Raw genomic sequence first — 17,317 nt, 5'->3', positions numbered from 1 at the left:
TTAAAGCTGTCAGATTAATGATCAATCATCCCTCGGTTCCCCCAATTTACACTGACTCACAGACCTGCCCCCCTTTCTCTATTCTTTATTCTGCACAATCATCCAAAAAAAAAACCCAAACCCACACACACAATGTGAGACTATAACACTTTTATTGACAGACAAAAACAATAAGCCACAGAGCCAACAGAAATAAGAAGAAATCTGCGTTGTCAAAAACAGTGAAAATCAGTCAGATAGGATCAGTTTAATTGAAATGTTGTGTCTTTGTATTCTTAATAACAGGCTTAGCAGCACAGTTATAACAAGTAATCAAGTAATCAACAGAAAATAAAACTAAAACAAACCGTGGTTACAAAAATATCAAAATACTTTGCATAAAAAGTGCTTTTGTGTTAAAATTACAAAACATACACTCAGCAATTAGCTGCAACATATCTTTTTTGTTTTGTTGCCACAATACCATCAAACCAGACCACATTATACAATACACTGAAATGTTTTTGCTGCTCCGTTCTTGATATATTGCACTGGGGTGAGGTACAGTCAAACAGCTAGCTGAGGGATGCAGACTGTTAGGGCTGGGTAATAAATCAATATTATATGTATATGGTGATATGAGACTAGATATCATCCTAGATTTTGGATATCGTAATATTGTGATATGGTGTAAGTTTTTTTTTTTGCTTTTAAAGGGTTCATTACAGTAAAATGATGTAACTTTATTAATTTAACAGACTACTCAAGCTGTTATGTTATCTGCTTTCATCCACTTACTCATTATATCCAAATCAATGATGATTATTTATCAAAAATCTCATTGTTTAAATATTTTGTGAAAGCACCAACAGTCATTCCTACAATATTGTCTCGATATCAATAGAAGTATTTGGTCAAAAATATGGTGATATTTGATTCTATCCATATGGCCCAGCCCTAAAAGTCCATCATTTGTAACTAAAATATAAAATAGCATCATTTGTGGTAATTTGTGGGCAACGGCCTTCCTGTCAGAGCGACAGTCATACAGCCGTGTACAATTTCTATAAGCTTTATTGATAAAACATATACTGATATATTTATTTATTTATGGTGTTTCAAAATCAAATTTTTTACAGCCAACAGCATCAAAGAGGTTCTCAAGGTGCTTTCAGTTGAGCTCTGTTTAATCTAGCACACTTTGACAGGTTCTGACATACAGTGTTCCCGAGCCAGCAGGAAAAGGTGCTCTCAGTCTTGCATTTGTAGAAGCGGAGGAAACAGTAACAGTGAAGTGCTCGCTACATAAATGTTCCTCGCTACATTCAATGCAACCCAAGTGGTCATTATTTTTTTGAAAGTTGCAGAGTGAGATGTTTTAATGGCACACAAATAAACTAAAATAATATATATTTGGTCAAAATGGCACCCTGGTAATCCTGGAGCTGTTTGAGTTCTCTGCAGGCTATTTTTTATTTTTTTAACCAGAGATTTTGGCCATATTTCAATTCTGAGACACACCAGGAGTTGCCTTTCAAAAACAACAACTCCAGACTATTTCTCTTAAGTTCAGCAGGTTGATATGATATATTAAAGTAAAAAAAAAGAAACCCTCCCTTTTTCATTGTGATTCTTGATGCCAGTCTGATATTTTGACCCCTAACAGGCAGTCTGCTTTTCCCTGATGCCCTTCACTGAGGGAGAGTGGCAGCTGCTGTAGTGCATCATTAAAAAACAACAACAAAAGTCAGTCAGTCAAGTCGTCTCTTGCTGTGAATGTGTGTTTTTGTGTTTCACTTGCGTCGACTGAAGATGCTCTTCTTGCTGGAGCTCTTGTCTGCGGTGCTGAGGCCGATGAGGAGCCGTGCCTTTTCATCTTCCTCTTGCTGCTGCATACTGTTGTCCGACTTCCCTTCGGACGCCTTCCCCCGCAGATCTGAGGCTGAAGCAGGCTTAAGACGCAGCTTCTCCTTTATCATCTGAGCAGCACCAAAGAGGGGAAAAGGGACAAGTTCATGTACAGAAAACTTTTCAATGTTGTTTGTGCTCCTGGTAATTCTTGGTGATGGCAAATTAATAAAAAAATGCAGAAAGTCTTAATAGATTGATTTTAACATTATCACAGAGCACATGGTGGTATTATAGAGGGTCTGTAACTGCCTTCAATCACAGTTTATTTGGGGTTAAAGTAGTGAAGGTTTGAGAAGGAAAGGATTCAAAGTCCTAAATGTTGTGTACCTGTGCGACAAGTGCTTTCCGACTGTCCCTTTTCACAGCCATGGCGAAGTCCAGCCACGTCCAGGTGTTGTTATGGTACTCCAAACAGGGAAGAACCAGGTTCAGATCCTTCCAGTCCACGCTACTCTTTTCTCCCTGAGTAAAATTGTAAAACATTAGTTCAGCTTCTAAAAAAACATCAACATCATCATTATGGGATAGCACTTTGTGAATGACCTGAGCTGGTGTGAGAATCATCTTTTTCATTCTTAAAGTGTATTACTATTCCTACGGTCCATTTTCAATCAAACTTATTGTAAGGTAGGAGGTTCAAAACAGGTTGACTATTACTCATTATTCATCATATTAAACAAGAAATTTCACCAAAAATCGATCAATAGTCAATACTGCACAGGAGCCCACCTTATAGCTGACACAGAGCGGCACTTGGGGAATCTTGATGTAGATGAAGGAGTTGTTCATCGCAGCTCTCTCCTTCATCTTATCAATGTCATCAACAGGATGCTGGTGGCAGAAATCATATAAGGCCATTACATTTATTTTGCTGTTCCTCTGAACATCAGAGATAAAAACAATCAAATTAATCAACAGTCTTCACCTCTGGAGGTTTCCTGAACGACCTCCTGACCCCAGCAGTGCGATTCAGTCCTTGGGTGACACCTTTGCTGGGGCCCATAGCGCCCATGGTGTCCTCTGACTGCTGCCGAGGCTTAACAGGGATACCTGTGACACGGAGCAAGTAGCATGAGCACTGTGGCCTCTGCGTGACTCTGCACCCTACACCTCATACTCCCACTGAGACTCTCTTGTCTCTCTCTCTCTCCCTCTCCCTCTCACACACATATAGATATATGTATATCTCAAGGTCATATCCAAAGCGACAGAGCCTTTAAATAGTCCAGAGAGATGACATAACACAGTAATGGGCTATTTAATACCACACACACACACACACACGTCTGGCAGAGGAAATGGAACCTGTTATTGACCGGGTAGATGTAAGAGATGACAGGGTGGTAAATATGCACAAAGAGACAGGAGTGATGCAACTAACAATTATTTTCATTATTGAATAATCTGCCAATTAAATAAAAAATAGTTTAAAAAAAATGCTAGTTATAGCATTCCAGATTCAAAAGGTGACATCTTCAGAAGATATTCAGTTTACTAACATATAGGACCACAGACTAAAAAATAATGAATGTCACTCATTGGTTTGTGAACTCCTATTTTGAAGCCTTGGGTTTGCATTTTGACCATCACCATCTTGGATTTCTGGAGCCAGAATTGACTTGTACGATAGGGTGGAGTTTTTTTAGTGCACCGATGCTATGATGACCAAAATGTTATACTTAACTTTCATGAATTAAAATCAAACTTAAATATCTACAGCTATAATCTGTGAATCTGGTGTGACGCCATGGTTAAGTTACCTAACCAATGTTGTCACTTTGGCAGTGACTTGCCTGTGATGGGGTCCACCTATTATTTATTTTAATGATTTAAATGACTTAAATGACAAATCAATGATCAAAATATTTGATGATTCATTTTCTGTCCTTCATCTCTAATCATTACAGCTCTACTGCTGTTGACAAAAAACATACCTGTAGTAACCAATCTGAATTTGTCCTCCTCATCAGTAACCTCTTCCTCTTCAACATTTCTTCCTGGGAAGAAAAATCCCATCATTCTCTTGAAGAACTGGTACATCAGCTGGATGGTGAGAGGCACCACATTCACCTGATGATGGAAACATTCGTTATTTTAAAATGTGTCAATAAAACGCAAACCAGATGTTTTAGTAAAAACAACTGCAAGTGATGTTCTTCACCTCAAAGTGCTCCTTGACAGAGATTCCTCCCACAGGGGGGCGCACTTTACTGAAGATCCGCAATGCAAACTGTCGACCGGACTGGCAGTTACTCTGAGGACGAAGCACCACCTATGAAAAAAAAAAGTATTAATCTTCAGCTGCATCACAAAATGAAGCTCATGTGTGAGTCTGTGTTTGATGTCATTTTGAATTATACTTTAATATTAAACAACACACACGAAACACAATATGAACACAGTATGAAACATTTCAAATGCAATTGTAATGAGTCCTCAGTCGCACATGCATCTCTGAACCATGGGTGTGCATGCAACACTTAATATGAAACTCAAGAGCCACTGAGTGATCCCATCTGGATAAACAAGATGGAGTCAACACAGACATCACAGTATTGTCACTGTACCAGCAGTGTACATACCCTCACTCGCTGCACAGAGGAAACCAAGTAGAGACTCATGAATATTGGAGAAAATGGCACTGTGGGCTTTAATATACTGTTTGTATGGATAAGTCCCTTCAGCACAGTTTTAAGTATGTCATTGCTGTAATTGTTGTACAATTAACATCAAAACAACTAGAATCAAATTAAATGAATGTGTGTTTTGTCATTTAAGTGACTAAAAGACAAAAGAAGACAAATCTGAGTCATCTCAGTATCTTTTTTACCTTGTATGCTGCATTGGGCAGAAGGTTGTTCATTGTGAACCACCCTAACTCCAAAAGATGCTCTGCAGTGTCGTCAGACTTGTTCAGCTGTGGGGACAAGATGTGTTCACAGTGTGTTTAACATTTACCATCCAGTACAGATTAAGTTTAATACTGCAGGAGCCTGATATTGGAACAAGAAATCATATTATACTGACTGAAGTGCAAGTTGTCTGGTTTACTTCAGATTTTTACAAATTCAACAGAATTATACTGTACATATTCGTTATCGTGGGCTAGTTTTTGAGAAAGAAAATATTAGAAAAGAGCTAGAGCAGATGTTTTTTGACAACTGGATTGACTACAACCATCAATCAGCTGTTTTGAAATCCATAGCTGTGGTTGCTTGCTGTGCCGTGCTCACCTTGCTGTACATAAATCTCTGCAGCTCCAGCTCAGCAATGCCAAGCTGGCCGTCCTCTTCAGTCAAACACCAGCGGGCCTGGGCAAAGTAGATCTCCGTTCTCCTCGCCACACTCACATCCTCCGGAGGCTTCCGCAGCTCCAGCTTGTTTGCCCGTTGCAGCTGGAAATCCTTAAAACACCTGAGTCGAAGAGATTTTTGTTTTAACTCGAGTGCCATATCTTTGAAGTACTGATGTGAATGTGAATCACTGCAGATCTGAAACCTGATGAGAATGTTGAGCTCTTCACTCTTCATCTGCATATCATTTTTCTCCTGGTTTAGCTGGTTCTGCAGCCTTGTGTTGATCTCAGTGAGTTCGTCACTGCTCAGTTCATCAGGTTGTGCCTTCAAGATGAGTAGGGAAGTACATGTTAATGACTTAAGGACAAATATCAATAATCTACGTGGTCTAACTCTACCTGGATGTTTATACTTAAAAAGGACCAAAAACTGATGACAGAGAGAAGATTTTGTAGACCTTATGTATTTGTTTAAGTTTCCACAACGAAGTAAGCTTAGTTTACAGTAACACTAGCATCATCAAGCTTTTCTCTCACTTGATTTGTAAATTTTTTACATACCATGATCACAGGAGTGGTAATTATGGTTTAAACTGAGCCTTAAAGAACAATGGTCATTTAGGGAGTAGATTGCAGAGTGGCTAGTGTGATACAGCACTGTGAGACTCACCCTGATGTTAGAGTAAATTTGTTTTTCAAGGCGTCTAATCTGAGCAAGGTGTTGCCTGACTGCCTCCTGGAGATGTAAGATGCTGCTGCGCTGCTCCTCAGGGTTACTAGAAATCTCCAGCTGGAAACGCACACGCTGCTTTTTCTCACTGTGCTCCTGGGCACGCCCAGTGGAGGATGAAAACACAGAATAAGCAAAGATAAGATAAGATAAAAGATAAGGAAATGGAAATCTTCTGTTGTGTGCACTGGAAGATGGGACCATCAGCCAGATGATACTCCAGCCTACCTTGCGTCTGGGTTCCACATGTAACAGCAGGTTGTTGACGATGTCCAGGATCATAGCGTACTGCACAGGGTTAGTGGATATCTCAAGGTCATGGTGGATGAGGGTAAAAGTGTCCACGGCCCCTGAGAAGTTAACGTAATGACACTTTTTAGGGTTCACTGATGGCAACTGATGGTAAAAAAAAACAGTCAAGTTTTCATCCACTTTACACATTTTCTGTAGCCCGATTCTTTGTCATAAACATAGGTTTAAGATACTGTAATATTTACAGGTGACACACAGACATACCAGCCTGTTTTTTCAGCAGATCCTCCTTCTCATGGTGATTCCTCAGCTCTGGTGGTTTAATCTGTGTGGCCAACTCTGGGTTGATGTCGTGACTGTAGCTGATGTAGTGCATCCGGCAGCTACACCGTGAGATGATACGCTGAACCTGCTGCATCTCGTTCACTTGGGCTGGCTGGTTCCAGTCTGTACACACACAGAAAAGGGTTAAAAATTAAATGTATAAAGACAAAAGTTGGGCAGTGAAAGGCATACAAGACATTTGATTAAACAAACTCTCTTTCAGTACAAACAACATCAATTATGTGTATTCAGGCAGGTATTTTTTACAGTTGTAGAGCAGTGTGATCAGTTTATTGCAGTCTGGTGTTTATCAAGTGGTGAGGGAGAACAATGTGTGTTAGCAGTGCCGTACCTGTAGTGGTGCTAACCATTCCTCCAACAGCCTGGCCGCTCTCCATCAGCTCCAGCACTGAGTCTAGGTTACGCTGCCTGTGTTCCTCTATGTTTTTCACCTAAACACAACGAAGAAGTCTTGGGCTTGATTTTTAATAATGTACTGCTCACCGAGTGAGAAATTTAAAAACACTAACATAAGTGCGTTAATCTGTACTTATTAAAAGAAAAGTAATCCTCAGCCTGACCTGAGGGCTGTGCCTACCTCCAGCCACAGCTGCCTGTCCTCTTGCTCTGATGGGTTGGGCTCCATGGTGGCAAAGTACTGCATGCCATCCAGCAGACAGGTCCAGGTGGTTTTCTGTTTCAGGGTGTCATTATACCAGGCAGGGTGGTGCTCACACTGGAGCAGCTGGGCCTTGGCTGCAGACACCAGCACACAGCCTGCTGTCTCTGTGCCACGCAACATCATCTGTTTAAAGCAAAGAAGAGCAGGATTCAAACTTGTGGGCCAGCCAGATGAAGAACCTCAATTCATTAAACCAGATTTGGGAGAAAAAAAACTAAACTCTCAAAAACATTTAAGACCAAAGAATACAGAAATACTGAATAAATCGTTTAAATAAAATGCTATTATCAAGGCAGTTACTTGGCAGTTAACCAACTCGATAAACCAGTTGCGGTTATAGACATCATCAGTCTGACAAGCTGCGATGCCACACAGCTGATCGCTGACACCGGAGTCCTCCTCTGAGAACACCACAAACTTATCCGTTTCTTCAATCAGTTTCTGGAGCATTGACGTTCCTACAGATAGAAGAGGAGAAGGTGTTAGATGGACTTAGAGGACTTTTTCCTTTTCCAACAGGGTCCATTAGTAAAGCAAGTTCCTCACCTTCATGTTGATTTTTCTCTGCTCGATTGACGATGGGCATAACTGGTGTGGTGGGGGCTGTGGAAGGAGAGTAGTTGGAAGGGGAGCGTTTCAGTTTCTTGGTCTGCAGCTGTGGGTCAATTTTCAGACCCTTCAGAGCTTCAGTGGAGAGGTTTCTCTTCAAAACTGAAGCCTTTTTATAACCGTCATACAACCCAAAGGCTATGTTCCTGTTGGTGGTGGTCCAGGAAGCACGCAGGTCCACCAGGTGCAGTTTGTGAGTGTAAGAGGCATTAGTCTCATCCTTCGTGTTCACCTCCTGTCAAAAACAGTAAAAAAAAAAAACCTTATACATGAAACCACAGCAGAAAAACAGGCTTGTACTACAGCAGCTCTGGGCTTTTACCTCTTCCATTCGGTTGCTCTGTCGCTGGTAGCTGAGAGAGGACAGACTGAGCAGGTGAGTCTTCTTCACCTGAGCATTGATCTGGTGGTCAGCCGTCTCATCCCAGGTGGAGGCCATCAGATGAACGGTCACCTGTGAGAGCTCACTAACCATCTGAGTTACATTCCATTCGGAGATCAGCCTCCTCATCACAGTGCCAGCTGAAAGAGCACACAAACACATACATGCATCCACATTTCAATAAGTACTAACTACTTTATGTTATGTTGGGAGATGATTTGTTTTAGCAGTATCATGCTAAAGCCTGTACCCTGTGGAATAAGTCTCTGTGCCCCTCGAGTGAAGACATGGCCTTTGTTGCACTCCACTTGGATACCTCTCTGCTGGGCAAAGGAGGCCCAGTAATGCACCTAAAGGAGACACAATAAAAAATATACCATTTATCAGGTTAAGAAAACAAGAGGGAAACCTATTAAATTGTTTCTCAGAAAGCAAGGCACATACTGCATCAAGTAACTGCAAATGTAGATTTCATGGTCAAAAATGTGAAACAGATTTTAATTGGAAGGGGACTGTTGCTAGAAAGCAACCTAATAAAAACTTACTTGTAGTTGTGGGAAGGCAGCTGTGTAGGACATCTGTTTGTAATGCTGACCCAGCTTCTTGCGGACTGGCCTGAGGCTGTGGAAGAGTTTGCCTCTGCAGATTGGTCTAGATATGCCTGTCCAGGTGGCCCAAAAGTTCTGCATCCATCGCAGGGTGCTGCTGTACAGCAGGATTCTGGGCTGGGAAGGGTCTGAAAAAGAAAAGAAAAAAATATTTTCTACAGCAAAATACAAATATAATGCTGGTGTCAAAGTATAGTGGGATTAACTTATTATTGTTAATGAAATAATAATTTTGAGCATAAACACATGTAAGAAAGATAAGTTGAACACACCTGTTCCACAGTGCTGGTTAAGGTCCATGGTGATGGAGAGGTTGAGGTTCTCAGAGCGAAAAGCTCTGTAGGAGTCATGAGGTTGTCCTGAGGTCACGTCTGCAATGTTTTCCGCACAGCAGAGCATTACAGCATGGTGGTCATAGGGGTTGCCATGGCAAAGCCATTGGAGGTCAAGGGTCATACACAGGTTGGGCAGGTGTAAAAAACAGATATCATCGTACCTAGTATGGGGAAAAAAGGAACCTGTGTAACTCTCTCTACAGATACAGTTGAAAAATGAGACACCAATTTGAAGTTCAATGCCTTCACTCACTTTGATGCTGTCCTGACGTTAACGTCCAAATCTCCTTTAAAGACAAACTGCCCAGGGTTCCAGTCAAAGTTCAGCTTATTCCACTCCCAGTGCATGTTTTCTGTAGTGTTGTACGGGTCCTGTAAGAATGCAAGATTCATCTTTATATCAGATTGGGTGACAGCTCAGATACCACAAGAAACTAAAACATAAATAACAAAAATGTGAGGGTGCCATAAAACAGATTTATACTTCTTTATTATTTGAACAGTGTTTTACCTCGGTAGCTAGCTGATGAAGATTGGCCTGATCAATGTCCATAACCCAGCGTCCATGCAGCAGGAGACGACTTTTGTCCCACCAGGCCAGGAGAGGTGAGGGATCAACTGTGGGTTTGGTGAGCAAATCAACTGACTGACCAATTAAAGTCCAGGCAGGGTCCCAACATGGTCCCCACACAATGGTGTAGAGAGAGATGTTGGCTGCATAAAGAGAATATTAATGGTCAGTGATTGAAAGAGTAAACTTCATACAGTAAGAAAGTTGTGATGGTATAACTATCCATTTACAGATGTGTTATTTTCAGGGCAACTTAATATAAAACATAAACCTTCACATATTCAGCTATAAAACAGATAAAGTGCCTTTCTGGGGTGATTGTGTGGTCATCACATTTAACTCACATTTGAAGTCATAATAGAACTTGAGCGGTGGCATATTCCTGTGGACTGTCACATCTCCCCATGGTGCACCAAGTGGGACAATCTCTTTGCGATGAGCTCTAGCCTGTCCATCCTGCTCTGTCCCGATGAGACGCCCCGAAAGTCTCCAGTCACGGATCTCAAACAGGTAGCGAGGGTAGTCCCGGATTCTCACTGGCACAACGGAAAGAGTGGAACGAGGTGAATTTATTGTGTGTATGTACAAAAGAAAAAAAGAAAAAAGTTAAGTGCAATTTAACTTCTGCGATTAATGCTGTAAATTGTCTGCAACTTACCCAAAAATGCAGCCAGTTTAAATTTGACAGCACGGCACCACTGGACCACCAGAGAGAGTCCATCTCTGGGGAAGGGACTGATCCCGTCAATGTCCCTCAGCTGCTCTCTCACCCTTTCTGGCCCATGAAGAGCTTGGTCAGCCAGGACTACAAGTTCCAGGTCTGACACAGTCCAGGTCAGCAGAGACTTCCTCATGGGTGTGTTGGCATAGAGTCGACCTGAGCGTTGGATGTAAATCTCAATATGCTTCTTCTCCAGTGAACTGTACAGCTCTTCTATCTTTCTGGCAGGCAGAAGTTCTCCGTGCTGCTTGCGCAGATCTGCCACCTTCTTATCCAGAAGCTGCAGGCGCTTTGCACTTTCCTTGCTCTCATCTTTCATCAGCTCATAGTTGTCTCGCAGCTTGATTTCAAAGACATCATCCAAGAAGACAAACGAGAACTGGCTGATTTTGAACACGAAGTCAGGAGGCAGAGGCTGGACAGCGGTCGCCTGGCTTGGGGAGCGATGCAGCGTCTTTAACCACTTCTGTACACTGATGGCCATGTCGAAGGTATTTGAGAAATTGTACTGGTAGGGGAACTCTACAGCCATGACTGGGCAAGTGAGCACCCAGACACAGTTGTGAGGAGTGGTGAGGAAGGGGAAGTCGTCTCTGTGCAGCTGCATTTCAGTCAGCTCTGACTGTGTCTCCACATCTAGGCTTTTAAAGGAGACAATATTGTTGCCGTCAAAGTTTAAGATCAAGGAGGGGGAGCACATGTGCATGGAACCAGCGTGCTTGGAGACTGATAGGGCTTCTGTGTGCAGGAGAATGTAGTTCTTCTCGCTAACATGGGCTGTCAAACGAGTGCTGCTGAGCTCGACACGCACACACAACCCTCTAATTGGGCTGGAACCTTCTGTAGGTTTGACAGGACAGTCCTCTGCTTGGTCTCCCTTAAGCATAAGCCAACAAGCCTGAGCTTCGGTCACATGCTGATATAAGACCATATGATCTGGTGGCGTCCATTCAACAGCGAGCTCCTCTTCACATTGAATCTGATTGAGAAATCAAAATATGTCCAGTTTAAACCCTGAAAATATAGTGAGGCAGATACAGTACTGACACATAAATCCATTCAGTCCAGAGAAATAAACTTTATCAAGATCTGATTACCTGCAAGGTGTGGGTGGTGATGTGGTAACAAAAGGCTATTGTGGTGAGTTTGAGGACAGGGTTGGGAGTCTGGGAGGCAGGACAACACGTTTCCATGTTCTCTGTGAGTGTCTTAACCACTGACAAGCTAACACCCTCTAGAGACACTCTTGAGCTCTCTGCAGAGCTCAGGACTCCGACTGTATCCATCCGCAAAGATACAGCTCCTAAAGAAAACACAAGCAGATCAAATAAATAATAAATATGGCATTTCTTTTTAAAGTTTGAAAATGTTTTTTTTAACCTACCTGCCAGATTAGAGACAGTGAACACATTAACATCCTCCAGACAACAGTCCAGTTTAAAAAGCAGGGGTAGGTGTGAGGAGGGGAGGACTACAGTATTGTCACTAGGGGGAGACAGTGAGGCCACGTCTGACAGTTGTGGCCCTGTGTCAGGAGGAACACAGATGAGGGACAGCAGGCGAGACAGACACAGTGCACAGGTCTCTGAAAGTTCCACTTGAAGTCCCTTCAGGCTGGACTCCACGCTCAGACTCGGACACTGGCTACTCAGCTCCACGTGGGACCGGTTCAAACTCCCCTGCAGGAATGAGAATGAACAATCCAGTATGCAAATAAACTCTTTGTAACTTGTCGTTACTTAATGTGTGATCTAATTTGTGGTTAGGAGAACTGTGTTCGAGCTCTGTTTAACGATCATAAATAAATGTTGAAAAAACACGTTGCAGAAAGTTCTTCATGAAGTAGTTGTGTATTTATACTATATGTGGGTGTGCTCAAGGCCATCCTTCATTATGTTTTTTACATAAAAATTAAAAATGAATCTAAAGTCTCCTTTTACTTAAAAAAAAAAAAGTGAGTTTCTAAATGTTCCCTAATCATTTGAGCTCTCACCTGAAGACGCAAGGAGTCTAGAATTAATGCTTCTCCCCACACGTGTTTACCAGGAGGGTGGGGTGCTTGTTGGATGTGAGACCCCTGACCCACTCTCCACCAGAAGTTGTCCAGGGTCAGTGAGGCACGCTGGTGCACGTTCTGGGACTCCGGGCTCTCTTTAATGTCAACTTTAATGTCAAGAAGATGCTGCAGTTCTACAGGTGTAAAAGGGTAAATGTCAAGAAAACAATCATTATTTTGAGGACACACATTCAAATTTGCAGCAGTAAAGTGGATTTAAGTTGTTTTCCATAAAAAGCTGACATGGATAAAAGGAGTACAAGTTAATATGCAACCTTTAAAAGGCACTCAAAGGAAATGTGTTATCTAATCTTGACTGGTATGTTTGAAAAAGGTTGACTCTATAGTTGACTACAGAATAAAAACCTATTACCATTTATTGAAAGAGACTTTGTTGTAACTATAATAAAAGACTTGCACATGATGTAAAGTAATTACATTGAGTGCTGTTGCAACACGGAGTGGTCAAGTTACACTTTAACTCAACAAAGTCCTCATTTTGCAACGTAGCAATAACACCACATGACATCCGCCTGCCTTTCTTCCAATTACATATGCTTGTGTGAAGCATGTCAAAGGCTTGTACTACCTGCGCTGGCAGAGAGGAAGCCCAGAGCAAAAGGCGTTGTGTCTCCCAGCTGAACAGACACATTAACGTTGGACACAGAGGAGGTAATCATCACAGGGGCATCCAGGTGAGGGAGGCGCCTAAGGAAAAGGAGGGTGGGCAAATAATCTAATGGACTACACAACACAATAACGCCATGGAGAAACAGAATGCAGAATGAGTGATGCACAAACACAAACACAAACATGTGGGTAAGAGAGAGAAAATAGTAGAAGATGTTAGATTAGTAGTAGTGTTTTTTTTGTTTTTGTGTTTTTACCAAAAAAAAAAAAAAAAGGTTACACTCCCCACAACAAAGTGCTGTTCACATCATATTTTCCTACTACAACTTGCCTTTTTCTGTGTGCTGCTTTCCTATGGATCAGTTGTTCCCATGGAAATAGATTTAGCCAATGGGAGAACTCCTGGTGACGGTAGTGGATGATGCAAGTGTTCACTGTGAATGACCCAGAGATGTCCATTGATGTGACCTAAAGTTACAAAAACATTCGAGAAAAAGTCCAAACGCTGTAAAATATTAGTCACGGATTCAAGAAGCTTTGTTTAGACATTGTGAATATCAAGCAGCTTCTTAACCTGCAGAGCTGTCTTCAGGGTATTCACACAAAGCATTCTTTGCCTGCTTTGAGAGAGAAGGAGTCCATCTGCCAATAAAAAAAAAGAGAACATGTTATTTAAAGCTTTTTCCTCCATCCAGCACTCTCTCTGCATTGCGCCTGTTGCCCAGCTGTCCACTAACCCTCTAAAAGGAGCTCCAGGCTACTCTGGGGAAAGCTCAGCTCAGGAGTGAAGCTTTTAAGGTGAAGCTGCTCATAGCCACGTCCATAGCAGACCTTTAAAGACTTCAGAGTCCAGTTCAGGTGTCTGTGTAGTTGGGAAAAACATAAAAAATGTTTGTGGAAACAATCATTCAAACACTAAAGAACAAAGCAGCTGAATGAAAAATGTATTTAGCTGATTGTGAAAGGCTGACTCACCTCTTCTGGCTATGCATGGATAGGGTTACATTTGTGTTATCAAATTCCACATTGACCTTGTGAGGCATTAGCTGATGAAACCGTTCCACAGCTTCAGTCTGGATGAATTCAGTGTTTTCACTCTCTGAAAGAAAACGTAATTGATATTATTCAATTAACTTCAATAAAAAAATATATAGTATTAATAAAATGTAAAGTTAAATACCAGCTAAAGAGTCTTTAAGAAAAAATATTTAAGTATATACAATAACTTTAAATGAAGATTTGATTTAACATATCAATCAAACAATTGTTTTCCACCTAACTTTTCATCAGTCTGTATCAAAAGGTTTATTTTTTATTTTTTAAGTTAAAATGAGTAGCAACACTGGTTTAATTGAAATGCTTCTGATAATCTAAAAATACTGTTTGAATGACAATATGTGACTGTGCAAGTTAATACTGTGTCATTTCCCCATTTCCCTCGTGGTTCTTAGTGTTTTTACACTAGAAAAACTGCCAACCTAAACCACATACATGCTGCTGGTGCCCCACTGCAAACAAACTTATTTGCTTCCATTCACCTTATAATGACTCAAAACACCTACAGATAAACAGTACATAAGCTGAAATAATGATATTTTTAATAAATTACCTGATTAACTAACATTTAGTTTCTTATTCAAGAATTGAAAAAACTTAAAGACACTTTCTGCAACTGTCAAATTAAAGATTAAACAATGTCATTAAGCACAATGACATTTTCAGCACCTAGAGAGGTCAACAAAGCTCTATTATATAACCTTGTCCTCATTTTGTTGCTGATCAGCAGGACAGCTAAACATATCACAGAAAATTGCAGACATCCAGGTTTTAGAATAAACTTGTATCAGTAGCCATAGCCAAACAGTACTTGGTAACCACCCTGACACTGACTGTGAGTGGTTATCCCTGGTTTGTTAAATTATTATAATAACAATTTTCCCATTTTAGACATGATACCTTGTGTTTGATCACCAGAGGCATCTTGAATCCTCCTTTTGGGGGATGCAGGCACCAGGATTTGGCTGAGGAACAGACCCTCGTGCAGCTCTGCTATAAGCGTCCTCACACACAGGGACAGACTACCTGGCTTCATATCTGGCAGGCTCACATCCCCAGACAGCAACAGGCTCAAGGCCACTTCAGCCAAACATATGTCCTACAATGGAGAGCAGGTCAGGTAAACATATTCAATCACAAGCCTCCATTTCAGTGAAAACAAACAGACAAAAACTCACCAACTGGCTGCTTTTTAGCACTTTACTGCTTAGCTGTCCGACCGAGAAGTCCCATGCCAACCTGCAAAACAGTTCATAAAAATAATAACCGTGCAGCATGACAATTCCTTTTAATGTATCCAAATTAAATTAATGGTTCAGTCAGACCTGTGGTGGACAGAAAGACAGAGTTACCTTTTACTCTGGTGGTCAAGTAACAAGGTGATGCCTTTGATAGTCATGTGCCACAGAGACTCTGACAGTGATAGGTTAAGTACCATCACATTGATCGAGCTGATGTGGAACGACAGTAGCTGAGGAAACAAGATAGGAAGTGAGATTCTGTCTACGAATCACCTTAAAAGGATTTGGATATGATGTACTGTGAGGCTGCATACTTGTGACAGAAAGCGAAGTGTTGTGGGGCTGACTGAAATCTTCCCTGACTTCTTCCCATGGCTCTGTTTCACCAGAGGTTTCAGTGGTGCTTGTAAATCAAACCTAACTCTGGTTTCCCCAACACACAGTGCCAGGTATCGCCTAAAAACATAAACACACATAATTAATTATTTTAATACGTTAAGGTTTAGCACATCTGAGAGATTAAAAACAATCAAACAACAACCAAAATATATAATAACTTACGGCAAATCCTGGTTTATAAGTTTGCTTGAAATCCATATTCTGTCAATTTCCTGTGATTAAGACAACGTAATGGCCAATTAAGTCAAAGAAAAGTATCTTTGATACGTCAGACAAACAACATAAATTATATTTTGGCCACTAATGAGCCGAAGATGTACCCCTGCCATGCTGTATTGCTTGAGCTCACTACATAAATGTCACATAAACACAGTGTGTCTTACCAGAGTGTGCTGGGGATGAAACTGGATACTGACTCCTTGGACAGAAAACAGCCCGACTGATTTGATCTTTAGCTCGGCACCCAGTGCGCTCTGGAAGACGCGCACAGCCAGGGAGCAAATAAGCCATCTGAAAAAGCAAAAGACAAACACAGACATCTTAGATCCTACACTAGAGTTGTTCCTAAAATAAGATAAATCAAGATTAACAAACATTTGGGCTGAATTTAGTGAGCAGTGCATGCACAGTTTTAGGTTAAACTTAATCAAGACAGAATTATACTTTGTTATCATGTCCTACACCCACACATTTCTTACCTGAAAATGATACATAGCAACACAATCCCAAGCAGAAGAATCAGAAGGAAGGAGATCAGCAAGAGAGACATTGTGTCCCAAGTTGTTCACACCCAAATCGTGGACATGGAGCTGGCTGCTCCTCTATCTGCTAACAGCAGCTGTCAAAGAGGAAGAGATACACCTTACATTCAGGTGCTACTGTCTGCCTGCTAGGAAACAATAACCAATAAGTCATATAGCACTGTAACTAGCTCAGGCAACATTAAGTATGCTGATTCATAAACATTAATAGTGTTTTTTCAGCTAACAGTACCAGCTAGCCTCACTGCTAACATTGCTACTTAACTGCAGTGTAGTTACAAATGCAACAGAAACAGCGCGAAGCTAAACTATCACATAGCAATGTCTAAAACCTTTTACCTCAAGTTACTCCTTATTGAGTAGCCATCGCTGGCAAAACATCCAGTCGGTGTCAGTCCCAAACTAACCACACATGAAATAGTTAAACTTGCCGCCGCGTCACCCAGAAAATCAGGAGCAAATCTGTACTAGCATTGTAGCATGCTAACGGCTACCTCTGTTAGCATCGCTGCTACACTACAACTCCGCGCGATTAAAGTAACTACTGTAAGAGTCTCTAAGCTGTGTTAGCTCCACATACTTATAGGGACGCACTTACCCTAGCAAACCCAAAGCACTGGGTGTTAGTTTCATGGTATACTGCTGCAGACAGGAGTTTCACCTGACAGCTAACTCTGCTCCCAGTAAACAGTGCTCCTCTGCTCAGCTGGCAGCTCATTTCAGCCAGCTGTGAGGAGAACAGCTGGAGCTCCGCCAAAGATACTGCTCAAGCTCA

At 41.4% G+C, this 17,317-nt stretch overlaps 1 protein-coding gene across 1 annotated transcript; it reads right to left on the bottom strand.

The window, feature by feature from the left end:
* Nucleotides 1–133: 133 nt before the first annotated feature.
* On the bottom strand, nt 134–17,243 carry LOC133980852 (bridge-like lipid transfer protein family member 2). The gene is made up of 40 exons (XM_062419671.1): nt 17,141–17,243; nt 16,480–16,619; nt 16,165–16,291; nt 15,944–15,993; nt 15,697–15,838; nt 15,494–15,612; nt 15,320–15,380; nt 15,042–15,240; nt 14,061–14,184; nt 13,823–13,947; nt 13,660–13,727; nt 13,417–13,553; nt 13,045–13,163; nt 12,393–12,589; nt 11,784–12,078; nt 11,497–11,702; nt 10,337–11,378; nt 10,023–10,214; nt 9,619–9,821; nt 9,361–9,479; nt 9,045–9,268; nt 8,710–8,900; nt 8,415–8,514; nt 8,105–8,304; nt 7,720–8,017; nt 7,474–7,631; nt 7,090–7,296; nt 6,844–6,943; nt 6,432–6,614; nt 6,144–6,265; nt 5,856–6,011; nt 5,389–5,510; nt 5,124–5,304; nt 4,721–4,807; nt 4,052–4,162; nt 3,825–3,960; nt 2,816–2,940; nt 2,620–2,721; nt 2,218–2,352; nt 134–1,958 (listed from the first exon to the last, which is right to left on the bottom strand). The coding sequence occupies exons 2-40, from the start codon at nt 16,548–16,550 to the stop codon at nt 1,773–1,775; spliced, it is 6,720 nt and encodes a 2,239-aa protein (XP_062275655.1). The 5' UTR covers nt 16,551–16,619; nt 17,141–17,243; the 3' UTR covers nt 134–1,772.
* Between the last annotated feature and the right edge of the window lie 74 nt (nt 17,244–17,317).

This window comes from Scomber scombrus, chromosome 5 (genome assembly GCF_963691925.1).
Source record: "Scomber scombrus chromosome 5, fScoSco1.1, whole genome shotgun sequence".
In the NCBI taxonomy this organism is placed as follows: Eukaryota; Metazoa; Chordata; class Actinopteri; order Scombriformes; family Scombridae; genus Scomber; species Scomber scombrus.
Note: the sequence above shows the minus strand (reverse complement) of the source record. Positions and strands in the feature narration are given on the sequence as shown.